General features: G+C 41.8%; 1 protein-coding gene across 3 annotated transcripts; it reads right to left on the bottom strand.

The window, feature by feature from the left end:
• Positions 1-763: 763 nt before the first annotated feature.
• LOC308087590 (GRAM domain-containing protein 2B) lies at positions 764-27,151 on the bottom strand. 3 transcript variants are annotated; one of them, XM_080431551.1, is made up of 13 exons: positions 26,921-27,151; positions 11,386-11,562; positions 10,445-10,508; positions 9,835-9,907; positions 8,993-9,096; positions 8,582-8,680; positions 7,938-8,009; positions 7,330-7,398; positions 6,865-6,964; positions 6,156-6,245; positions 5,501-5,600; positions 4,102-4,209; positions 764-3,577 (listed from the first exon to the last, which is right to left on the bottom strand). In XM_080431551.1, exons 1-13 carry the CDS (start codon positions 27,010-27,012, stop codon positions 3,562-3,564), a joined length of 1,164 nt encoding a protein of 387 aa, XP_080287677.1. In that variant the 5' UTR covers positions 27,013-27,151; the 3' UTR covers positions 764-3,561. The 3 variants fall into 3 exon arrangements, with proteins under 3 accessions (XP_080287677.1, XP_080287676.1, XP_080287678.1); XM_080431550.1 differs by having other exon boundaries at positions 11,371-11,562; positions 26,921-27,150; XM_080431552.1 differs by lacking the exon at positions 26,921-27,151 and adding an exon at positions 13,339-13,608 and having other exon boundaries at positions 11,371-11,562.
• Between the last annotated feature and the right edge of the window lie 149 nt (positions 27,152-27,300).

Here is a 27,300-nt window from a genome sequence, read left to right as displayed (position 1 = left end):
GTTAAAATGCTTCAAAAATATTCAAAATATTCCACTTTCTTTTATTTTTATTTACTTGAAACTGGCTTTGATGCTATATTAGTAAGTAGTTTTGCTGGGGACTGCCCGAACCCTACTTTGAGAACCATTATTCTAAACGTTTTCTTTTCCAAAACTAATCACTTTGTCACGTTGTGGACTGAAGAGATGAAACTATGTGCCTGAGGGTGTTTACGTTCCTGCAGTGTCAACAAGAGGCAGAGAATGTAGAGAGTGAGTCTTTAATATGTGGTTGGAAAGCTTTGCGGGTCAGGAGGCCACAGCAGGAGGTGTCTAAGGTACCTTAGACGTGTCAAGTATCAAGAAACTGAAATATTCAAGTTAAAGTACCCTGAAATTGAACATATGTAGCCTACAGTACTTGAGTACATGCACGTAGTTACTTTACAACACTGCAAATAGTATTTAAGGATGAGCTGTTGTAACAGTAGATAGCACCTTTACATTCAAATAAATGCTTGCTACGGAACCTTGTAAAATGCTGATCACATTACTGTGGTGCACAACTTAGTGTAATTCAATCCTGGGTTATGTATCAATGAATTGGTGTGGTAAGTTCTGGCAACATGGAAACTTTCAGTCTAGCAGCTTTGGTGTAAATGTTTTCATTTAAGTTTGGGTCTGGGGTTATCATGAGTCATCAGTTAATTGAAAGTTCCATTTTAAATTCACTGCAACTTGAAATAAACTCTTTGTAAGATACAATAATGAGAGAATGAGAGAATTTACTTCTTGCAACAGGTGATTTATTATGAACAATAGCAAAGCCATCTCACAGAGACTACTTTGAATTACACAGAATGCAAATAAATATATATTTATATATATTGACCGTAGTAGAATTAAGGACATTAACAATTAACAATCGATACAAAAATTATTTACAACACTCCTGAATAGTGCAAAACCACACAAAAGAAAACACTGCCCTCTGCATTGAGATTCTTTGCATCGAGTCTTTGAGGACAGGTAAGATTTGTGTGTGCTGCCCCCTGCTGGGGGTTCTTAAGGACTGACAGTACTGCTGTGACATGTTGACAAAAACATCGTAATACCACTTCCCTCCCCCCGAAAATGGGACGTAGCAGAAGCAACATTAACACTTGCTACGCCTCGCGATAAAAGGGTTGTAAAGCCGAATTTATGCTTGGTCGCACGACGGTGTCAGTGCGATAGCAGTGATAGAAGACCCACCAGCTCACAGCGCGTCGTGGATGCGAGCGAGCATGTGATCTCGTAGGTCTGGTCTTTTTGGCACGTGACACCTTCTTACGACAAAGTATGACTCGGGCTTAAGAGTACCCATCGAGGGTGACCGAGACGTGGCGTTGATATGAGCCATTGCATTCTTATTTTCTTTTTAAACAAGGTCATCAGAAGGAAAAAAAACTAAACAAAAGCATTCTGAGATGCAGAGTACAGTTCCATCAGTCAGTGAAGTCTCTCAGATCGGTAAAGTCACAAACATGATTCTCATTATGAAATGTTGAGCACGTACGTTTCCCCTGAGGGCCGTTTTGGAGAGAAAACTCCACTGCATGTGTGTGAACCCCACCCCCACCCCACAGAGCACAAGACTTGAAATGACACCAAGCAAGGAAAAAAACAAAACATGAGTTGTGAACCTAAAACCACATGGCAGGTAGAGCCCACCAACCCTGAGTGAAAAGATTTTTTTGTTTGTTTTAAATGTAAAAGAAATAAGGTCTTAGCACCACAGTCGGTTCTTAACACAACATCTGCTTCACCCTTTTCCATGTCAGTCCAGAATGTGACATCTTTGGATGGTGACATACAACACATCTCGTTATAAAGTGCGCTCGCTCGCGTGAGCCATTCCTTTCACTCTCAACTTTATTAATTTTTTACTTTCTGCTTATTTATTTTTTACTTTCGGCTTCTTTACTTCCTTCTGTTCCCCTCCGTCCCCTATACGGCTTCCCTGCCAAACACCACCAAGCTTCAGTTAAAACCAAACAGAAAAAAAAGGGATCAAATTATTTTATAATTATTACCAACACATAATCATATTATCTTTTTTTTGCCATGCATAATCACTAGTTGCATATTGAAATTTTCTTTTGTGGGACCACCGCAGCTGTTGAAATTAGGACCGTACAGTACCAGCGTGGTGTTGATGATGGGTTATTAATAGCGTTAAAAGAATGTTCCTCTCAAAAGTGACAAGGCAGAGAGGGAAACGGACATCAGTCAAGTATGGATGTTCTAGACACATGCATGAAGATTATTACAAATACAGTATTGGTGCCAAAAGTTCTACAAATGCCTCTTTGTCAGGCTTTTCAAGGACAAAGAGGTACAAAACTGTTTTTTTCTTCATTACGTCATCGCCGTCTCCTTTTTTTTTTACTGACAGATACCAGACAAAGACATACTGATATATCAAATATTTTTCTTGAAGACGAGAGCATAGAAAAGGTATACTTAGGAAAAATTTGGCGTCTAAAGAGACAACCCAGACTAACACCTGATCATACTTGGTTACTTGTGCATTGAAGATGTGTGTACGTCCAGTGGAACCTGGAGAAGCTAGCCTCTGAGCATTGGATCATTAAACCGGTTTAAATCACACCGAATGCCGGGGGACATGAATACTGCAATCATCCAGAATTGGAGGAGAGAGAGAAAGGAAGAGACCATCAGAAGGATAAGAGTTCAAAATGGCCACCCACCCCAACGGGCTGATCCGAAGTTTGAGATTGTTTTTGTAGTCATCATTTCAACCCAAATCTGATTAGATAGACAGAGATACCCAACAACCAAGAGAAGTTTAAAACACTCGATTTGTATATACCCTGATAGTGAAATGTGGAGGGTTAGTTGATAAAAGCAAATGCACAAGAGACAGGAAAGCTACTGAAAGTCATCTCTGTGCTCATGCAAAAAAAAAGAAAAGAAAAAAAAGAGGTGCACTCGGTGCATCTTTGGCTATGCATAACACTATCTCTCAGATGTTGAGGTGGAATACGTAAGAGGAACTACTGCGGGCTCACGGCTGACTGCTGGAGCCCTGCTAAGACCACATGCTCAGGAAGGACAACAGGTTGGAACCAAGACGGTTCCGAAATCTGGAACAGTTCTAGTGAGGTGAGCAGCCGTCAACTTCATGGATGCCATGGGACCTCCTCGAGTCTGAGCCGTTTGGCTTTGGTTAGAGAACACTGCGACACGCCGCAACCAGGCGGTGTGTGTGCATGTGTGTGTGCATGTGTGTGTTGTCTTGGCTCTGAACGTCTACAATGTGGCATGCCCTTGGTTTTACTGTGCACCGAGGAGGAGCTTGTAGCCCTTTCAAGTTACCCCAAATGTCTCAAGTTGTCTTTGAAATTGCACAGATTAGACGCTCTTCCCCGAGGCTCTGTGATGCGACGGCATGCGCCGTGGCAGAGGAGCACAGTCTAAAAGTGGGTTGCAGTTCTCCGCTATGGGTTCTGCTGGGAAGAGGCTTAACATCATCCTCCAGTCATGAGTCGACCAATCTCTCCTTCAGCCAATATAAGGTTATGTGTCCTGGTACCTGGAGGAAAGAAAAAAACACACAAGAGGGAACCGGTTGAGTACGGTATGACCAGGCATTCTGAAGAGACGCCTGACAATGGCAGAGGATTCTGTTTCGTGCCAGTAAAAGGCTGCACCTTCATTGGGAATTTGGCAAGCAGACAAATGCAAACAAGGGTAAATTTGGGCATCATAGACACCTTACAAGTTCACACACATACTTGCTTAAAAGACAATTTAACATAATTTATGTAGGCTACGGCCTAAAGATAGACAGGTACCCCTGATCATGATTTGGTGTCGTTTAAAATTGCAAGTTGATTTGATGTCCGGGAATTGTGTCTGGTGCAGCTAATCTACATTCGATTAATGGCTGCTTTGTTTGAGAATATGGAGAAAGTGAAGAGAGAAAAAGCGAGAGACGAGTAATCCACAGTGTTCACTTAACTCTTGAGTGTACAAATGGACCTAAATGACACTCTCAGGATTAAATTAACAGAGAAGTCACTGGGCGAGAGCTGTCATTATATTAATGTTTCTTACCCGCTCTGTAGAGTGAACTCAGGAAGTGCACCTAGTGATGTCAGCTGTTCCTCCAGAGCGACAATCCGAAGGCCAATGTAGCCCGAGGACAGCAGAAGCAGTACCACCCTGCAACACACAAACACATCACACACCATCAGCATCTGGCTGTCGCTACAACCTATCAATTAGACAAGCCTGGAGAACTACGTAATACGTATATCTCTTTTACACGGAACATTCCAGAGCAGTGGAGTTCACTCGGCAGATGGTACGGCTGGATGCACAGCTAATGAGGCTTATACCCATTTAATCTGTGCATTTGTTCAAGCCAGACGATCATTTATGTTCAAATGACACTTTCAAATTCCAACTAGTGGGAGTTTTTGCCACTGTTCTGGTCCATATATGGAATGTAGATGTTATCAGTAGGCGAAGATCTCTGATTGCGCGTGTCTACGCAAGACTACACTTCATTATGTATTAGACGTTAATTATTTCAGTGGACTTTTTCAACACGATCAGTTGATTTTCCCATGTTCAAAATGCCGTGAAAAAAAATGAAATAGAAGAGCCATCACTTCATGAATCGAGTCTTTTGAAACTTTTCCACTCTCTGAAATGGATACTAATCCGGAAAATTTGCACAGCAGTGATAAGTAGGTTTTTTTTTTGATTATACAAGATATCATATCACCCCATGACGGTAGCTTCCAATGAAAAGCCGATACGTAATATGAGCTCATAGTCCAAAGTAAACACGGGACAAACAAGAGCAGCAAGAAAGTAAGGAGACTGACACATGATCCGTCTTACTTCTGCTGAGGTGTCTTAAAAAAGGAGACATTTCAGGCCGTAACGGAGCCAAATCCATGGAGCAATGCCCAAATGTACGTTCGTCGTTTACACAATGCAAAATTAACAATGCATACAATATGAAGTATTTTCTTTGAGAACCAGTCTTTGAAAGGTTGGGCATTAACTTTCGCAACTGCTGACAGGAATGGTTTCAAGCCTCATTGACTTGCACTCTTTCACATTGCTAACAAGTCATAGCAGGAAGCTCAAATCTAGTGCCTCAGAAATCGAACGAAGACGTTTTACACATATTAAAGAGACTGCCAAGTCAAGAGGACAACCTCCCTGTGTAAGGAGGAGGGAGAGTTCTGGGACCTCAAGTACTATAGACCCTAATTAACTAGATCAGCTAGGAAAATAGAGACATGGGACTAAAAGGCAGGGTAGAAGAGAGCAGATTGTATAAAGAGAGAAATCAAGGGACATGAGGTTGAGGAAAGGGGAAAGGAAGTAGGACACAAAAGAAGAGGAAATAAAGGAGACAAAAGAAGCAGCGGACAGAAGAGAAAAGAGGAGAAGAGAAAGGAGGAGAGGAGGAAGAGAAGGATAAGTAGCTACTCACAGTATCAGGTAGATGAAGAGGAGGGTGTTGAGAGTGCTGGCCTCTCTTTGTATGAGGATGGACCTGGCCTTCTCTGTCACACTCCACACCCATGATCCACCTGAACCAGGAAGAAGAGAGGAGGAACAACATTAACAACCAAAAATACAGAGCACAACACTTTGGTTACAGCAGTGGTTCTTAAAAAAAAATAATCAAAGACCCTAATAATTCAGGAGAGTGTACCCCTGAGGGTCCCTGGACCCGACCACTGGTTTATAGAGTGACAACAATAACAACAGTGAATGTTCCAACTCCATAATTACAATATCAAATTTAAGAAAAACCTTGCTGGTCAGATGTTAGCTTAGCTAGCCAGATATCATTTCCAGTAGTTACGGTGAGGAAGCAAAATTATACTGGGAGAAATGATAGTGGACTAGCTTCTCTCTCCCTGACCGCTTCCAATGTTAGCCAACATTGGCTAAATTGGTTGATTAACTAGTTAGCCTATGCAAACTACAAAATATTACCCCCCCTCCCCCAACAGCCAAACTAACACGTACAAGTGTTTTTTTTGCTCATCTCTCAGCAACATGAGGGCGTTTGGATGAAACTGTCGACATATACCGTTTATCATATCTTGGGTGACCTAAAATTCAGCCATGATTTGTACCTGATATTGACAACTCCTCTGTAGATGAGCTGTTGCTGATCTGGGTCTCCAGGCTCTGGACAGAGGAGCTGTCTCCATTAGGCACTGGCTCTGGAGAAGGAAGCAATGAGGAGAGAGATTAGCATATTAGCCTTGGGATTAGAAACATCACCTTGGACTTTGCCTTTGGAACGGACAGTGATAGATAAACGGAACACCAACATTCAGCTGGCTGTAAAAAACAGCCTTGGTGAACATAATAAAAATCTATGGCTTATTTTACTGTCTAAATGTTGACATGTTCATGTCCACGGGTTGGCCTTGATCCATTATCACGGGAATGTGATTTCCGTCTGTTGAGGCTTTCATCATTAGTCTTGCTAGTTTATGCCGTTTATGTAGGCTTTGAAGATTATACTACTGTAATGCCTTCTGGATCACAGATTATGGAAATGGCTAATAAATACAAGGTCGGGACACAGCATTATTAGCAACACCAATGGTCATGTGGCTATGGGACTGTGTGGCAAGTTAACAACTTTCAATCTGGCGTCCCTATTTTGGGGTGAACAGTCTCCAAACATTTCCAAAATGTTCAACAGCAGTGGAAATGGCTGCTGAGTGCTGAGCTTGTACATTCATTATTTCAGCTATTCATCTTACCATAAAGTATAAATGGCTCAAGTGGTTAAATGTAATTGCATTGTGAAGTGATGTGACATCCTCTCACCTCTGTATGGTTTCTGGGGGGGAGGTTCCAATAATGGCCTTGGGTCAGAAGAACCATCAAACTGGTCAAAGGTGTCATCCAGGCTGGACTGGCTCGAGTTCTGTTGAGGCAGAAGAGTGTAGTGTACTGTGTTTTAGTTGGTAAGCTACTGAAGACAAGACATTCTCTCATCATTATCTGAATGATTCACATGATGCTGATAACCCTTGAAATAGCTCCTACAGCAAACATAAAGAATGCACAATTATAAAAGATTACGATTTGTGTAATCGATGAAAACGCGTTATTATAAACAGTAGGTCTGTGCGGATCTCATGACATTTTGTACTGAGCAGGGAAGGTCTCTCAGGACCACAATGGAATCATTCTTTTAGCCTTAAGGTCCCCAGCATCTTTTTGTGTTATCCTTTATATTAGCCGTGCTGTTTACATTTCTGACTAATAAAGTAATCAATCAAAACTCACCACTGGTTTGCTCTTGTCAAAGCTGTTTTCTGCTGAGGAGAAGATGGGACTGCTGTTGACGCTGCCATCCTGCAAGAACCAGAGACGAACATTTAATTTCTATTGAAGAAAACATTCAAATTCTATTGAAGAAAAACACTGAAAACAAATGTCTGCATACATTGAAACACCATAAGTTTAGTTAGAGAACACATAAAACTACTTTTACTGGAAAAAAAACATGTTTTTGCTATTTTAGTTGTCTAGCACGAGATTGTATGAATATATTTGCTATTGATTATATTTTTCAGTATGTATCTGCTACCCCCCCCCCACCCCACCCACTCAAGAAACAGAAATAAGCATTTTGTGTTTTATCCTTCCAACAGATACGCATGTATAAATATATGTTTAGGTCTTCAATTCCACCTTTAACGGCTTTCTCGACTACAAAAAAAAATCACAATAAGGATTTACTGTCTTCACCCTCCACTGTGTAAAGTGGAGGGTGAAACTGCCAGCTACAACTTCTCCATTTCCTGCTGGTGAACGAGGCCAAGAGCATGTGCAGACCTGCATGGGTTGGATAACAAGCATGCATGCATGGATGGCATGGCTGGCTTACTCACCTCGATCTGAGGACACACTGAACGCAGCAGCTGGTAGCAGGCCTCGCGATTCCGCAGGGACACAAACAGAAACTACAAGAAAACAGAGGGAAAAGAAACATGTTTTTTTTTTAAACTCGATAACATTTCAACTCAAACTGTGTCTTCAATCATTAGGTGTCAATGTGAAACACTAAATTCAGAACCAGATGTGGCTAATCTGGTTCTGTGACCACACCTACTAATTGCAACGGTAATACAGGGGTGTCATCTGGTGCATATTATGCATTATATAATTATGCATATTAGGGTTACTGAAAGGAACATTTCTTCAAGTTCTCTTTTGACCTAGTACCGAGTAGGCTCCAGGCCCTACCTGCACTAGACCGGTATGTACATGGATATTCTCGTTAGTCCTACATTACATAACTGATTTTATTTTGTATGTCTCTGCACTTTCCATGTGTGAACCTCACACTAAATAGGTGTTTCTGAGCTCCGAGCCAAGTAATAACACTAATAAATAATCTGATTACATCTCATATCAAGAGTATGACGCTGTTGACATTGAGAGCCGGACTTCAACCAGACTGCATGTCACTTTTATCAGCGCTTTATGGATGTGGTTTGTCTGCACATGGGAGACAGGCAGGGTGAAAACTGACCTTCTCGCCCTCCGAGGTGCGGACCGACATGGCGTTGGGCACCAGCAGAGCTGTGTTCTGCTTCTTCACTATGTGAATACTGGAGACGGGAATGACCACCTGAAACAAAGAAAAAATACAATAACATTAGAAAACTATGGAGATATCTGCCACCATCCATCTTAAATCCTACAATGGGAGATATCTGCTCCCATTCATCTTAAATCCTACAATGGCGATATCTGCTCCCATTCATCTTAAATCCTACAATGGCGATATCTGCTATATATTAATCTTAAGTCCTACAAAGTTAAAAAGATAACACGATAGAACATGCAAACATTTCCAAACTTGGCAGTGGTGGTGAGCTTTGCATTCCAAGCAGATATGAGTAATCACTAGGTGAGAGGTGAGGACTAGGCCGTGGCCTACCTTGGTGTCCTTCAGCAGGACAGATGAGTAGAAGCAGGCGTTGGTGTCAGTGATGTAGAGACGACCATGGTAGGGCACTTCCTTCTGCAGGGCGCAGACGTATGCTGAGAGGAAGGCAGAACACAACAACAATTAACGTTAGATACAAGTTTTGTCTTAACCCATTTAGACATGGGGACGATTCTAAAACGCCTTCTAAAACGTTTTTCTGAAAGACTTGACATTTGACACAGGAAAATAAAAACAATAATGTTGGTATACTTTAAATACAGCAAAATCTAAAATGATACAGACGCTGTCCTGTATTAAAAAGCATAAAGACACATACAGTAGGTTAAACAGGTCTAAATGGGTTCAAGCTTCTTTTTTCTTCTTAGAAAAATGTAACCTAGTAGATATTAAATTGCGTCAAAGAAGGTGGTCATAAATTGTCATTAAACAGTGGTCTTCAAGAGACAAGAAGGTGGCCGTTCACACTGGTAGCCAAAGTGCCAATATTTTATTATAGGACGCAGAGCAAACAAACCAACGTTTCGGCAGGTAACTTCCTTCTTCAGGGTATCAGAAGGCAGTGCTCTGCATCCTATAATAAAATATTGGCACTTTGGCTACCAGAGTGTGCGGCCACCTTCTTGTCTCTTGAAGACCACCGTTTAGTTTATTCTGCCGTTGGCTGGCATCACCATAAGGACTTTGGTGTGCGTAGCATTCTCGTACACATGAATTGTCATTGCCAACATTGTTATGAAGATGCACTTTTGGGCAACCACAGAGCTCCCACATGCACCAACATAGTAATGGCTTATGAAAACACCAATATCACCCATCTAATCTTCACCTACCATGTATCACGTCCTCGCTTTCTGGAATGTCTGGAAACAGCTTGTGGAATGTCTTGTTGTGTTTCATGAAACTCTGTGGAGACGGGACATAAATCACACAATGAAAATGTACATTTCAAACAAGCTTTAGGAATGTAGGGCATTGTGTGCATGTGTGTCTACATTAAACCACTTAAGCCCTATGTACTTTGTCGTACGAATAGCAGAAATAGCCTAAAGCTTTTATATCTGCTATTTTTTTTAAAGATGTCACTGTATATGGACATGGTGAGATTTGTTGACTGAACGTCAATTCTGTGAGTTAAATTTGGTGAGGGAAGATTGTCACTTCAGCTAAAGCACTACAGACATGCTCAAAATAGGGATGCCAGGTTGAAAGTGGTTAACCACTTGATCCCTATAGCATCGCTATTCTGGGGGAGAAGATTCTCCAAAAATAGCCGATCTACAAGCTAACGTGTCGCAATGCGACACGTTGAGAGCTTGTAGATTGGCTATTTTTGGCAAAGATATTTGGTGTAAAGGGGGGGGGGGGAGTGGACCAATTATAGAGGCAACTCCTGTCCAGTTTCCTAAGAATGGAGGGTTTAAGTGGATAAGGTGGACTTACGCTCTGTGCACCAGTGCCTTCTGTCCTCTCGAAGGCTCTACTGTCCATGTCAAACGTCTGAGACCTGCAGAGACAAAGAACACAGCTGTTGGTTCAAAGGAAGTCGGTTGTTTTAGCATGTCTGTGCGAGTGTCAGGAGATCAACACAGACACAGCGACGTGTACACAAACGTGGTTTTTGGACCCTACACCCCGTTTTGGGTTCCAGCGTTTATTATATAATATGGGTAGTCCTCCCTTATTTACACACACACACACACGAGAAAAACAACACAAGCAGGAAGAATCTTTACCCCATACATAACCAGGAAGGGGTTTTACCCCACACAAAGGATCTTTAGTTAAAACACCCATATAAAGTGACAATAAGTTTATTTTTCCTTCACTGTTGGATTAATATATTAGATATATAAGTGTGTATTTTGATTGTTACACAGATGAAAACAAACAGAACTGCCACTGAAAGCAGCAATTAGGACTTTTAAATACCTAAAAGAAATGTGTATGTGGATCTTTAAATGTGTCCTGTATAATAAACAAATATTTTGGTAAATTCTGTATGTCATTCAGTTTTGCAAAACTGCTACTTTGAATTGAAAAAAAAAAAACAGTAGGAAAAAACTAAAGCAAAGAGAAAGGGTGAATTTTTAGACATACGGCTTAACAGGTATGTTGTAAACCCCATTTCCCCTCAGGGATAAATACAAAATAATTTAGGGAACCACAAAGTGAACTTTCAGTACCCACAGGTGAACACTGTGTTCTTTGCTTCCTCGGGTATGAAAAGGCGTATTTTAAGGAACCTACTGCAAGCAGGTACATTTCAGGGAACCAGCCAGAGGAATGGTGATGAAATGTACATAATTTGGACTACCACAGATGTGGGAAGTACTTCTTGGGGAAGTACAGGCGAGTTGGTGTCTAACCTGACGGGGGCTTGCCTGGTGAGGGTCTTGTGTTGCTGCTGGAGTTCCAGCTGGGCTTCCTCCAGACTGAGGGTCTTTCTGGCTTCCATCTTCTTCTTAACGCTGCCATTGGAGACGCTGCTTTTGCTTTTCTTGAGCTTGGTTGGCAGACCGCCGCCACCTCCTCCGCCAACACCACCTTCTACTGGGTAGCTGCAAGACACAGAGAAGCAGAGAGGTTCGGTTACACATCTTGCAATCAGAAGCCGCCCTTGAACACATTTCTTAAGTATGACACTAGGAGGAGGACATTCAGTGCCATCGGAGCAGGGGAAAGTTAACGTCATTTGAGCTCCTCCTTATTGTTGTAGAGAACGGGAAGGACATCGCCGAACAAAAGATAACTGTGATTGGTTCAACTCGGGTTCAAGGTTAAAGGAATTTTGTTTTCATTCCATCATCACATCTCAGTCTAAATCTAAAACGAGGCATTGTGACCGGCAGCCAAGATTAGAATTAGCTGCCATCAGTTACAATGCAGAATTGGTTCCTTCTTCATGTTGTGTATACTGTAGCTGCCCTATAACGTACGTGCATTGCTGGAAAAAAAATAAACCTGCAGTCAATCTACTGCATTCTTTCCATGAGCAAACAGTCGAAGGCTAAACAGTCAGTCAGTCTTACTCTTACTGAAGCTTGCATATACTACAGTAGATCTGCAAGGAAAGTTTTTCTACTTGCAGTGCAAGTCGACTAGTCAGGTCACCAAGAAACTGACCCTATTCTATTCTTACAACCCAACTGGCTTATAACAACAGCAATTAATTAATAATAAGCGAATGTTTTTAATCTATACACACTGTGACCACTGGTCAAGAAATAACATTTCCACCACTGGTGAAATGTATTATTATTGGTTTTACATTAAAGATGACAGCCATGCCCATTAACATTGGTATTATGAATGGAAACATGGGGGTGTGATGACATGACAGTATGTCAAGTCCAATCAAGGCTCTGCTCTGGAGGAATGGACATTAACAAATAGGGTTATCTTTATGGTGTGCTGGGAAAACTCCATCCCATTTCCCTATGATCAGGAAGCTTCATCCATAGTGGAGGCACTGGAGGGTGCATCACCGCTCATGCAACATCTGTAAAACTAACTACAACCTACTTTATGGGCTTTAAGAGCATATAAAAACAATGAGTCAAGACCGACATGGCTCTTAAGAACGTGGCGCCACAGAAAACTAGAAACCCGTAACCAGTGAATCCTGTAACCGATAGTTACAGGTTTGATTCCCTTAAGAGCTAATATGTCCTACAACGCACCAGGTTTGATTCCCTTAAGAGCTACTGTGTCCACCAAGAACTATGTCTGATTCCATTAAAGGCTAATGTGTTCCACAAATAACCATGTTTCCTATCGAAGTTTCCTTGAGAAAGACATGAAAAACGTAGGCTACATTCATTGTTAATTACTTTTCAGCTTAGTTTTGTACATTCTTAAAATAGAATGTATAAAACGTCAAGTATGCACAAATACTGCTAACAAAAGCACACAAAATAAATGCACTATAAACTCAAACGTACAGTAAGCAGGTCCAAATGAATAAACTGCAATTTCAAAAAGGTGCTATGAAAGGAGAGATATCTTGAAAAACATTAAAAGCTTTTGCAACAAATGTGTGGCCTAGATTAACATTGATTACAACAAAAAAAACGATTAAGCAGGGTTTACTCACTGTAAACCACTCTGTATTTCAGATAAATGTCTGAAATATATCGTATGCTTAAACACTACAGCATAAATCAAACTAACCAGAAAAACCGGCATCCCAACAAATAGAGTGAAAGAATACTAAGTAGTTGGCACGGCAAACATAAAAATCTTTTTTGAACGCAAAACGGCAAAAAAGTGTAGCCTATGTCGAGCTTAGTCAAACTGCAGCAGTGTCTGACCTATCCAACCATCTGTAACCTTACCTGCTCAGATGAAATCTCTTGGATGAGCGAAAACTCATGTACCGACTGACAGTAGGCATTTCCTCTCGCTTTTCAAAAAAGATCAGACAAAATCTAAAAAGAATCACAGTGGCCTCAAGGCATTATCCTCTTCTCAGATGGAAGAAAAATAAAAAAGGCAAATAATGATCATAACAAGCTGAATGGCTGAAAGGTAAAATATCCTATTATTTGGTAGGTGAAAGTGTGGTGGTTAAGCCTGGGCTCTTAGCCACATCCTGCTGGAGAAGGCTGCTGTTGTATGAATGCAGAAGAGGGAGGAAGTAGCTTTGTGCAGAGGATGGTGTGACACTCCGTAGGGTGTGACGTCAAGCTCTGCCACTCCCCCCAACACACACACACACACACACACACACACACACTAATGAGAAGAGAACGGAGCAGTGTACGCACACGTAGCACAGACTACAGCTAGGCTCATGGATTAGAGCAAAATAAAATCTCATGACTGAAATGTTTGTGAAACGGTTTGAAAGGCGATCCCCCACACGCCGTTTCCTAAACAATGAACACACAATATGTAAAATTACGGTGTTTTAGTCAGTGACATTGTTCCTGTTGTTCTAGATACTGCCAACATGCTTCCATGGAAGACATGCATGGCTTCTATGGAATCCAAATGACTGAAATCAGTTGTGGCGAGTCTGGTGATTTTGTCCATTGGCTGGGCCAAATGGACAAAATCAAATATCACTATACGTTTTTGGGCAAGTACCTCAATATTCTTATTGTGACGATGAAAAAACAAAACAGCCGATCTACAAGCTCACAACGTGCCGCAGCTCGTAGAATGGCGAGCTCATAGTTATTAAAACCAGGACAAGATAACACTCATGCCATATCAAATATTACGCTATCCAAAATCCCAGCCGATATCTCACAATATCGATGATATAATCAATTGTATGCAGAACATGAATACAAGTGGCTTTGTATTTCTACATAAACCCCAGTTAAGTTTCATTTGGCTTGACTTTTAAAATAAACCAAAAGGATTTGCTCTGAAACCGTAGCTGATCAAGAGACCTGACCACTAGGCAATCCAATCACAGGGCAGTGGAAAACATTGCCAGACAGACAGATGACTGTTTAATTTCATTGGACACTGTTAACTTCATTGGACACCATTCACCTTAGGGCTCTGTAATGAGATGCTTGGCTTCGTTCACTACATTCAAGTACACTCACTGACGTCAGTTGTGCTACATACAACTAGGGTTAGGGGAGGGTGAGGGTTAGTTGTACAGATCTTAACTATAAAGACTTTTTGTGTTAAAGCTTGTGATGTCACTGTGCATAACAATGTTAATTTGTATTAATATGTCACACTACCAAGGATAACAGCAAACCCTTCCAAGTGTAAACGTGAAAAATGCACAAATACCCATTCCCATACACACATCCAACTGAAGACTACAAATAACAGGTGTAGACACGTTCCATTAAAACAAAACAATCCCTGCTTTGAAAATCTTCCACTGGCAATGAGTAACAGGAATGAACTGAATCCTTTCTTGCTGGGTTTTGTTGCAGGCTGGGAACAGAAGATCAAGAGGTTTTACAAAAGGCCAGGTGTGTGCGCACGACACGACTGCAAATCCAAGACCCAGAGAGGTGCTCAAAACCAGCCTAGGACGCTGATTTATGAGTGGTACATTACTACTTCTAGCCACTCTATAAATCTAAAACATAACACACACATAGGTTTAGCCTAACACATTGTAGAACAGAGCAGGCAATGGTTAAACCTATGTACATACAGGCATATAGACTGTGCTGAAAGATCACCAAGGCTTAAAATATTTAGTTTATAATCCAGATGGTCTTTCATGGTATTAGCCCACCAGGCAATGAGCAGAAAATGTTGACTCCTATCCTACACAGTAGAATCTCTTAAACTATCAGTAATTGTGTTGGACAGCTCAGCTGAGGCATTCCTCTACCTGAACAGCTGAGAAACTGGAGCAAAAGTCAGTGGGGAAAAAAGCACACGCAACCCACAATAGAGAGAGAGTTACCTAACCTATTATTTCTATGATCATGGCTTAGCAAACAATAAGCAGTGGCATTACACCTAGTAACGGTAACAAGCACTAGGAAAAGGTAACACCCACCGTTTGCCGGCATGTAGGGTGGATTATCATGGTGACTTTTGTGCAATCTTTTGCCATGTTGAGAAAGGCTGGAATCAGGATTGTATGTTGATATAGTGGAATTGCAAAAAAACAAGACTATGATTCATGGCCACAGCAATCCACTGGTTGGATAATAAAAGGCTTTACACAAATACATTTGTATTGGAGCTTAATACACAGATAGTGTTTAAACAGGTTTTTTTTTGTTTTCTTGTAAATGATTTAAAAATCTATTTACACAATTATTTGTTCCGATTCAATAAATCTAAATATTGATAGTTGTACGGGCATATTGGCACACCCAATGCACAAAATATATTATAATCGGCCATGTTTGCCAATCTAACGAAGAGGTAGGACATTATAAGCATTTAGCTTATTCCTACTCCTTTTCGAACACATCTATGGTTTATTGTTCATGAGATTGTTGGATTTGTTTTAATTTAACATATTGATTGGGCGCGCTCTACCATTAAGCCACCATCAAAGTAGATGCTACTGTAAGGACTGACTAGGCATCATGAATACTAGAAGGTGTTGTTGCCAAACAAAGTCAATTACATGGTAAAGGTGAGGCTTGCTTCCTTTGTTTCTTCCCTCATACAAGGTCACAAGGTGGAATGTGATTGTGTTCTCCTGACCCCCTGGGGGGTGTGTGTGTGTGTGTGTGTGTGTGTGGGGGGGGGGGGGGGGGGGAGGTAATAATTGAACAGACACTATTCAAAAGGCCTTTATCCGTTTGTATTTCACAACAACTTCCTCTATTCATCCATGACCGCAGCATAAAGATTAACCCGGCCTCTGTCAATTGCTTCCTAAACCCAACGGTTGTTAATTTTAATAGAAGATGTCAAAAGTCAACACAGGGTAGACCACAAAGAAATACCATTTAACCCATTCAAACTGGGAAAGCATCTGTGTAACCACTTTAACCATTATTTTATACTTTGGCTTTGGCTCAAAAAATAGCAGATATACAAGCTCATAGCGCGGCACTCGGTGCAGCGCTATGAGCTTGTATATCTGCTATTTGAAAAATCTTGAGCATTTGTGCAAATCTTTGAATATATATATTTTTAAAGCAAACATTTGTAATTCAAATCTTTGCTTCTGGGGGTCCCTGGAACTACATATTTTGAGAGATGGGGGTCCGCAGCCAAATACATATCATTTTGGGGGTCCTTGCCATGAAGTTTGAGAACCACTGATATTGTAGCAACACAAGTGTTTCAAAAAACTTTAGATTTAGAAGACATTTGTAGAATCGACCTCAGGTCTTAATGCTTATTCGTCAAGGAGGAAGGCTAAACTTGCTTATTTTCCCCCTCAACATCTTTAATCATATGCTTCTACATATCCACATGTGGGAGTTGCCCAGTGGCATTGGATACCTTCAATGCCACATGAAGAGAAAGGCATTTCAAGTGTCTTGACTTTTCCTTGTTCAGATTCCTTTACAATTTCCCGGTTCCTCTTGCACTAAACTATGTATTCAAATCGCCACGTCACAGCAGAATGGGGAGTGCACTGCTTTGATGCTGCAGCCAAGATATGTGGTCGGTCTGATTCAACTAGTAAAGTAACTTATGACTTTATGAAGAGGAAGGATGAGCTGTGTACTCTTTTGCAAAGAAAGTACACAATTCCTACACTGCAAAACACAGACATACAGACAAACACAAACATACAGTATAAACAGAGTCCACAGCCTGCAATGCAAGTCACTCTCGCCAGCCACACACACACACACACCACACACACACACACACACACACACACACACGCTGTTTATTATGGAGAAGATCCAGGAAAGACACTATTGCACTTTTCTAGGTATGTTGAATGTTTAATGCTGATCAACAGGGTGAAATGCAAATCCACAATGAATCAATTGTATGGAGTCTCCAGCTTGGCAAAAGCCTATAGTGCCAATGTTGAGAAAGGGTTGTGCAATTTGCCAATGGGATTCAAATTGCCATAAATCAGAGTTCAAGGACAAAGTTATCAAGGGTGGAGGAGGTTTGTATCCAACAAGGTCAGAGCATACAAAAAGAGAATTATTAATTTTTCAAATGACCCACCGCGGACGAAAACTTTTACTTGTAAATAGTTACAAAACCACTTTGATACCAACAAGACCCAAAGGTCACACCTTTAAGAGAAATATCTAACACTAGGCATTGGAAAAATGCATGCTTCTCTCCCTTAACCTTGCTATCAAGGAAATGGCCTAAATCTCTTCATTTCCAGCTGGTGTTGTGCTGTGCTGGTGGTTTTGAACTCTGACCAGTTCACTCCACTGCGCTGGAAACTAGTTGGGGGGGTTCACTTTTCACCTGACCAAGTCAGACCTGGAATGTAAAGTCAACAATGTAGAAGTGTGACAACAGCAGCAGCTATTATCAGATTTATTTTGCACTGCAGTGGAGAACTGTGATATTCGACTGAGATTCAATAGCATGAATTAGTATAAGGCTGTGGCACTATGTTTATCTGTGCTGCAGGCTGCAAAGCACGATCTGTCACTAGTAGGAACACTGGGGGATGCAAACTGTACAAAAACTCATATCACTTGGTGACAGACTCAATAAAAACATGAACCACATTGTGGTTTTGATGTTCTGACCACTAGACTAGACTGATTAACCACAGCCAACATTCAAACCACCGCACAGACCAGCAAGTCACAACTCACTGCGACTAAAATCATGATAACATGATTGCCCCTGGCTTTACGAGGGGCTTTACATCACCAATGGAAGGATGTTTTGTTCTGAGATAGCAGCATATGACCATCATGAAGTCAAATCACATGAACATATTTATATTCCACATTTTGCTTCAGTTGCCATTGGAAAAAAACAACAACGACCTTTGCCTGTCCACCTAACACTCCACAATGAGGAAAGCTTAATGAACAACAATAACTTCCTTGGCTCGAGACAATGATTGAGCATGTTTTCCCTTTTTTTTGTACAGTCAAGTAATAGCGAGGTCTGCTTTCTCCTACCTTCTTCCATTCCCAGTGTGAGATGGTTCCACTGTAGGGTCCTGCTGGCTTAACATGCTCTTCCCTCGCTCCATTGTTGACCAAGAGCTTGTCCTCAATGCTCCTTGGTAGCTAGCACACGAGCAACACTTGTAAAACCGGACTGTAATTACTTGGTACCTTTTTTTTGCCCTTTAGACCCTGAATTGGGACAGTCTAATCCACAGGGCATAAAGGTCTCTTTTAGCGGCGCTGCGTGTCAGAAATACCTGAAGATCTCCACGCCGAGATAGCACACAGGCGAGGAGAAAGAAACCACAAATGAATGTTGGCAGAGAGTGAAAGAGAGAAGTTGTGAAAAGAGATGGAGGGTTGAGGAGGGAAAATGAGGGCTGGCTTTCAAACTGATCTATCCCTATTCACCTCAAAGCTTTGTCCTTCCCGAGACAATATAAGCTCCTGCTACCTTGGTAACGACTGACAGTAGGTAACAGTGGGAGGCGACCAGTGGTGGGGGGAGGCAATGCTAGGCTATTCTTAACAGTGTTCAAATGGATGCAAAATAGCAGTGTCAATAGAGGCTTGTTCAAAGTAACAACAGGGAGATGCATTACAAAGGCAATTTGGCACAATGTGTGACTGTGTCACACACTGAGGGGGGAGCATGGGGGGTTATATACAAGATCGGTCTCAGTTTTTGGTTTTTACATATCTATACCTGGCTTACACAATGTCATTCATAGCTCTTTACGGTCATTAGGTGCTGCTTTTATTTTTACTAAAGTTTGTTAAAAAGTTAAAGCTCTTTGCTATAGAGTTTGTTCAACAGGGGTCGCTCCATCACTCCAGCTCTTTAGTAAAAACAAAATACATGCACTGTGAAGATGCACTGTGTGTTCAAAGCTGGGTAATACTCACCAGGAAATAAAGAGGTTAACAGTCACCGCAATACAAAAGGTCAGAGTGTGAGTTTATCGCAAGTACTTCCTATAATGGAGCACTAAAGTGCCAGCCAGGACAATAAAAACAATGTTTTTGCTTTTTCCCACGTCGCTATTGTACCAATTATCACTTCAATCTACTTACAAGCCATTTACCAAGACAATTTCTAAAGCCGCTAAGTATTTATTTTGATGTTATCTGGCCTATTTAACACATTCAAATCAGGGCATCGGAAGAAAGAACCCTTTTCTGTTTTGTTTGGGGATTTGTTACGCCGTGGCTCTGCAGGAGTCTAGCCGTGGGTCTGTGTGACTGTCTGTGTGAGCTAATCTCCAACCGCTGAAGCCATCAGTGCCAAATTTCATACCATTTGAAGTACCTCCACATTAGTTTTCCCAGGTTTTATACTTTTCAAAATATCCAACTTTATTTGTATAATGGAAATCACTGGGGCTCATTTTTGGTCATACAGACAGCAACTCTGTTTCAAGAGGACAGTAATCACTAGACTCCCCTACAGCGCTGCCAAAAAGGTTGCTGTAATTTGAGCCCTCATACAATTTAACTGAATACAGTTTAGCTGTGTGTATATACACACACACAACATACAAGCCGTGGGCTGATAAATAATCCTGATGGTTTTTCTGTGTAGCTGGACACAGTGGACACTAGGTGGGTCTGCCTTTTGTTTGCTACTTTCAGTTTTATCTGCAGATAAACTGATTGCTCAACTCTTATCGTATGACTAAACACGGAGGTGGCAAGGAAATCACAACGGCTGCCACGATTACCTTCCTGACACGAAGAAATCAGACACTTTAACTTTTTGACTTCCTGGTATCAAATTGAACACAGGCTTGCAGTGGACATGGTGTACGGGTTTATTAATACCACAGTTTGTACCATGGTAGTCTAGGTTGGATACACTGTGTCGTTATGGATATGGGACAGTGTGGCAGGGGGTGTGTCAGTGTGGTGTAATTTCCTGTAACCCACCGCATACTGTAGGTTAAAAGGCATTCCTTTGAGGTCGGTTGACATTGGACCTACAGTATTGTAAACAGACACACATACTGTATGTTTACAATATTCAAAATGCTGTAATGTTACATTTTGTCTGCAGCTGGCAATATCGATTCCCTCCGGCCACTTTAGTGTTTCAACTCCATGAACTCCTCAACTTGTTGACAAACATATTGATGTAGCTTCTTGTGTCTATAAAAAAAACGTCATTAACGATTGCAAATGACCGTTTACTAAAACACTGAAATCAATTAAGTGTGTGACTCTAATCTTATCAACTCTGTATGGGAAATGTTATGGGGGGGGGGATTTGTTATGCTGCTCTGACTTTATGGGAGGTTTTGAACTGCATTTAGTTTCACGCATTAACAGTAAAACAGAGAAGGCTTTTGTTCCGTCTCATGTGGGGGGGTTCACGTTGTCTTGCGGTGGCAGCCAGGCTTGTGCTCCCTGTGTGACAGGTATAGGATGTTCCAGCAACGAGGTTTTCCTCTGGGGGAGCAGAGTTATGTTCTGCAGCAGTGCCAAGAGGTGACCCTCGATTGCTCCCTGCAATGATGCACTGCTCCCTGGGGGGCTTGCTGCAGACGTCAGCTCTACGTCGGACCGTAGCCGACTGGGAGTCATCGGGAACCTCGTGAGGTCACGCTTTCCCACAACTGAAGCCTGATTTATACTTAAATGCATGCCGGTGTCTCGCTCAGTAATAGCAGATCTACAAGCTCGCAACACGTCATGAGCTTGTACAGTATATCTGCTATTTAGGGCAGGCAACACCAGTGTACAACGAAGAATGAATCAGGCTTGGCATGGCAATTACTTGGAAGTATTTACTGCCGCCATAAGGCCTTATTGTAGTTGTGCATCATTGTTGCACATTGAAAATTGCTGATCTACAAGCTCACAACGTTGTGAGCTTATAGAATCTATAAGCCACTCTATAATATAGAGTGGCTATATAGAGCAAGCCAAATATAAATAAATCAGGCATGACTGTATGCATGAGCACAGCTGAGCAGTTCTTATAGGAAGAGCTATGACAGTCTTTATGTGCAATGCATGACAGAAAACAGGACATGAGTTCAACAGAAGAATGAGAGCCCATAGACAGTAGGAATGCACCATCTAGTGGACAAGTTAAGATAATGGCCACATCATCATGTGAGCTTCTATCCAATCCAATCAGAATCTGCCTATTCCCATGCCAAACATCAGGTGACCCGTGGCTGTGACTTTATAGTCCAGTAACATGTTTAAGTGGCTCAAACTGGACCGGGCGATTTGAAAAGAATACATGGAAATTGCTGTGCATGTCCAAATAAGATCTTGATAATGTGGCAACAGCAATACTGAAGCTACATTACTCTAACTATCTCCACCAGGAGATCATGTGTGTGTCTGTGTGTAGCTAATATCACATACTACTAGGCTGATCAGTCATATATTTGTGCACACTTGACAGCAGGCCAAGGGCCTCAATTTTCAAATATTGTTTCAAATTGGTCAACAACAACTAGGCTAGGCGAAGTATTTTTGTGAATGTCTAATCACAGAACACATTGTCCCTCCAGGCTATGGGATAAGCATCACACCAGGCTACATAATTACAATGCTCCTGTCCCTCCAGCATCGGTACAAGCCAACGTTAGATTAACACCAAATATACATTTATAATTGTGACAACATAGTCCAAATCACACAAAGTATGAGAATCAACTGGTACACACATGCTGTGCGTGCTACTCTGGCCAATTAGCTATAGGTAGAACTCTTAACGTCATACATTACTATAGTATTACTATTGTTAGGACATAAAATGATTATTAGGTGTTGGGGCCACTTATCGGGAATTAGCTATGTGTATTGGACTGAACTGGATTTGTGTGTGTGTTTGTTTGTGTGTGTGCGTGTGTGTTTGCTTAGCTGCAGCAGAACAGTCAAGAAGGGCAGTGGGCCAGTGGCCTGGGCCAAACAACACGTTGTTTGTGGCGGCAGGCCAAAACTCTGTGTGTGTGTGTAGGTGTGCATGTCTATATGTGCACGTATGAGTCCTTGTGTGGTTTGTGTGGTTGTGAGTCTGTGTGCGTGTGCACTTCATGGGCAGAACAGTGTGTGCGCTTTAAGGAAGTCATGAGGACTCATTCAATCTCTCTAGTCCCTCCCTCTCCCCCATGCACACGTGTCTCCCTCCCTCCCTCCCTCTACTTCCCCCATGCACGCTCTCACACTCGCTCTCTCTCATGCTATCCAGGCCAGCCCAGCAGACACAGAGGGTCTTTCTTCTCGTCATCTCAAGCTGCTTTCAGCAACCCGTTAAAGTTCAGGGGGCTGGCATAGTTCCCCACCTCACTCAAATACAGTGCAAAAAAAGTAACACTATGCCAGTCTACGAGACCAGATCCTGTCCTGATCCTTTAATACAGAGGGGCTTTATCTTAAATGTACAGCACTGCGACCGGCATAATCTACACTCACACAAGTTAAAAATAGATTCTTACAAAGAATATGAAACTAGTGGGTCAAAGATACGTTACGCCCAAATACCTGACAGAGAACGTTTTTCTCAGAAACATGCATATGCACAATATCATTTTCAGGTGAAATAATTTTACATGCACACTTGACCTATCTGTACTTTTTTTTTATTCTATTCAAGCTGCCCAGTCAATTAGGAGTTAAAATTTGAAAATGGAGTACGCAAGTCAAGATAAATAGAGTCATTTCAGATGTATACAACTTGGATAAGCGAGTCTAAAGCAATGTTTTTACTTGGCAGAAAATGGAGGAAAGATCTATGTTTTTACTTGGCAGAAAATGGAGGAAAGATATACGTTTTTATTTGGCAGAAAATGGAGGAAAGAGCCGACACTCTTCTTTTACAAAACAGTTAAAATATGTTATTGGCAGTGCATTGCCGTTAGATGGAAAACACACCTAAGACACTAGAAAGACATCTCTCACTTAATTTCTCTCTACCATGTACAGATGCTCTAGCCTCCTATAAACAAAATCAGAAGGACTTTATTGGCCTGGCCAAGAAACAGCTTTTCTTCTTTTAACGTCATCACATTAAAAGATGTTTAACACTGGTTTCATTCAAGACAGGCCTGAAAAAACTCCACCAGGAGACCAAAAGGGGAGGTAAATGTAATTTTTCCCATCTCTGTACATAGTTTGCATTTGTTGAGGATATGTATTAGTGTTAATTTTGTATGCCATGTTGATGAATTGAATACATAGGAGCGTTATCCTTTTAGCTTTAATGTCTTACTGTACCTTCACTACCTTGTGCCGTTTACATTTCTGACTAATAAAGTAATAAAAAAAAAAAAAGACAATTTAATGCTGTATTTATCTGTAAAAAATGTTATTTTTGTCAAGCGAAAAGTCACAACTGAACAGTGACGTATAAATCAATCTTGCACGTGTGCACGTGTTGCTCACAACAAACAGGCAAGATTATCAAAGCACTCATCTATGACAAAGCGAACCATAGCAGTTCCCTTGCCACGCCAGAGAGTGCAGGGTTCATCTAGACATCAAGATGCCATGTGAGAAAGACTTATTCAAATGGGCATGGCTTCATATGGCTACATTTGGCGTGTCGTGCACGTGCAGTCTTTAGTCAGCAGCAGCAGCCTGTGAAATCTTATCAGAATGTTCAGATAGGCCTGGTCAGAACAGCCTTAAGTTAGAAGCCACTAAGCTAGCTCACGTTTTCAGTACAGTCTTGTACAAAGTCCTGAGCAGGGAGACATGGGGGGGTTGTGGAATATGCTGGCTGGAATTTACCAGGTCTGTGGCAGGAGCGGGAGCCAAAGGTGAAACAACTCAGACCTGGTCAAACCTTTTAATTTGGTTTTGTGACCATGGCTTGGGAGAGTGGTCATTAGCACCAGACTGAGAGATACAAAAACACACACCCCTACTACCTTCAACCATAACCCTGGTTTAGCCTACAACCCGTCATTTTGCAATAAACCCTGCTGCAGATGTGGTTCCCGTTTCTGTAACTCAGCCAACTCTCAGAGAGCTCTAGTCTGCAGCAGGCTCATAATTTAGACCTACACAGGACGACATGCCCTACCCGCAACTGCTGAGAGCATCCTCCTGGAGACAGAGTGACGGCCGCAGCCCCACCCTGTCATTCGAGGCCCCTAGAGGCACAACAAGATTTCCAACCCAGAACACGTTCTGTCCCTTACAACAAGCCACATCTTAACCCATTAAGACCTGAGGCCGATTCTACTAAAGGTCTTCTAAATCCTAACAGTTTTCTGAAAAACAATTGTTGCTATTTCAGTGGTGCTCAAACGTTTTCATGTCAAGGACCCCCAAAATGATATGTATTTGGCCGCCGACCCCCCATCTCAAAATATTTTGTTCTAGGGACCCGCAGAAGCAAAGATTTTAGTTAAAAAATGTTCGCTTTAAAATAATCTATATTAAAGATTTGCACAAAATTAATGTTCAAGTTTTTTTTTTAATAGCAGATTTACAAGCTCATAGCGCAGCACAAAGTGATAATCTATGAGCTTGTATATCTGTTATTTTTGAATAGCCAAAGTATAAAACAACGCTTCAGCTGAAATCTAAAATGACAGATGCTTTTCCGGTTTTAATGGGTTAACCAAAATGCACTGAGTATATAGAGCTCTAGTAATTTTAGCTATCACTAATACATGGTTATTGATACATGTAATTTCAAGCAGGGAATCAAATCCACGACATGGCCGTCTCTCCAACCACAAAGACACCTTAGTATTTAATTTTATGTTAGACACTTTACATGTAGAGCAGAGACCCGACATTGTCCCGTCCTGCGCAAGCAATTTTTTGCGACAGTGGCAAAGAAAAACTCCCCCTTAACTGTAAGAAACGTCAGGCAGACCTAGGGTCTAGGGTGGGTGGCCATCTGCCTCGACCATGTCGGGGGAAAGAGAGAGAGGAGGAGAGACAGAGAAAGAGAAAGTAGTTTGTGTGTCCCCTTACACACACACACTCTCTATAATGAAACAGCTGATCTTTTCAGTGACCATCCATCTATGGAGTGGATGTCTGATGCCTACAGGAAGAGGAGACGTGCAGTAATACCACCAGGGGTCTTTACAGTTAGTATGACACCACCGACCACCTGTGGAAAACCCACGGCAGCTAAAAATAGTCTTTTCTAAGACAACATCTGTTACACAAGAGACAACTGATCATCTGCGCTTTGGGGGGGGGGGGCATCAAGGGACAGGGAGCAGGAGAGTACACTGGACAGTGACAAAGCTGTGTGTCAGAGGACATGCATAAGAGAGTGCAACTTAGTGTGTATATTTGAGCGTCTGTTTAGGAATTTGTGCGTATGTATGTATGCATGCGTGCATGTGTATGTGTATGTGTATGTGTGTGTGTGTGTGTGTGTGTGTGTGTGTGTGTGTGTGTGTGTGTGTATGTGTCATGTCCCGTAATGCCTGGATGATCCACAGTGGATTCGACAACGGGATCATCCATGATCACGAAACCAGAACAAATAGCGGTCAATCTGTGCCACATAAGGCCACAGGGATGAAGTCACCACTCAGTCTGTCTGTCCGGGAAGGAGTGGCCAGATTAAGAACTGACCAGACCTGGACTAAGAATATGTTCATGCTGTCATGCTGTTTGTTTACAACAGCTAGGATATAGATTAGCCACAGCCAGCACCTGCACAATCAGCCTTCCCAAACAACAGGCTAAATCTGACATATCTTATCCATCAGGTACAGATAGTGTATAGGATTTTGTCTTGTTGACACTGGATCAGGACATAATAAACCCTATATATACTGTGACACCCCCTTAACTGATAACAGGACACTGAAAGTGGCATGTCTGAACTCGCTGTTCCTGGGTTTATCACACAATCAGTGCAGTACACTGATTACAACATGGAGAAAAGAATGGCAGAGGATTCTATGACTTGACTTAAAGATGTAGCCTAGATAACTGAGAAAAGAGGAAGGTATGTAGGCAGCATGGTTTCAAAAGGAAACAGTTGAGTGGTGGCAGAAGTTGCACTGCTAATGTATACACAACACAACCACCTTGTTGTCATTATTTAAATGTCAACACACTTCCAGACGGGGGGTGTAGTGGTGGGGGGCTCAGGCTAAGCTAACCCTTTAGCCTGTATCCACCCATTCAACCACACTGGTTCACTATAACACGTATATAGAAGCTACATTCCGGGGCGTTCAATTCAGCTTACTTACACTCAAAAAGCCATGATCTGTCATAGTAATACGTTATTTAAAATCCCAGTTCTGACACCAAAAAGCTGTCATATTCATACGTTATTAATACAAAACAATATATAGATATAGACCATTCACAGGGACGTGCTAAAGTGTTAGCATCCTCCTCCTCACCCAGCCTCCAGGGAGAGGATGCTGAGACATAGCGGTTCATGCATGTATGTTAGCTTTACCTCTCCTTCATGAAGTGCTTGATTCTGACGATGGCCTTCTCGTCTATCTTCCTCAGGAAGGTTTTCAACCTCTCTCTCTTGTTTTCAAGCATTGCTTTCTGTCCTCCTCCTCTCTCTCGTTCCACCGGTGGCCGTCGTCGCTTCACGGCAGCTATGCTAATATAAATAACAAACAGAGAGAAGAGAGACGGTCTGTTTCTCTACACCACCATACCGGGGCCGGCTGCTGCTGCTGCTTTTCTCTCACGGCTTCAGAATCAGCCACTCATTAGGATAATGAGCCCCAGAATCGGACCAAGTCCTGTCGGCCAATCAGAAGCGGCGACGATCGGGAAAAAACAGGAGCGTCGGGTCATGTCAGACGTCTCCTCCAATCGCGG

The sequence above is a fragment of the Gymnoscopelus braueri genome, assembly GCF_963280865.1.
Source record: "Gymnoscopelus braueri genome assembly, chromosome: 6".
Classification (NCBI taxonomy): domain Eukaryota; kingdom Metazoa; phylum Chordata; class Actinopteri; order Myctophiformes; family Myctophidae; genus Gymnoscopelus; species Gymnoscopelus braueri.
This window is presented reverse-complemented; position numbering and strand designations above follow the sequence as displayed.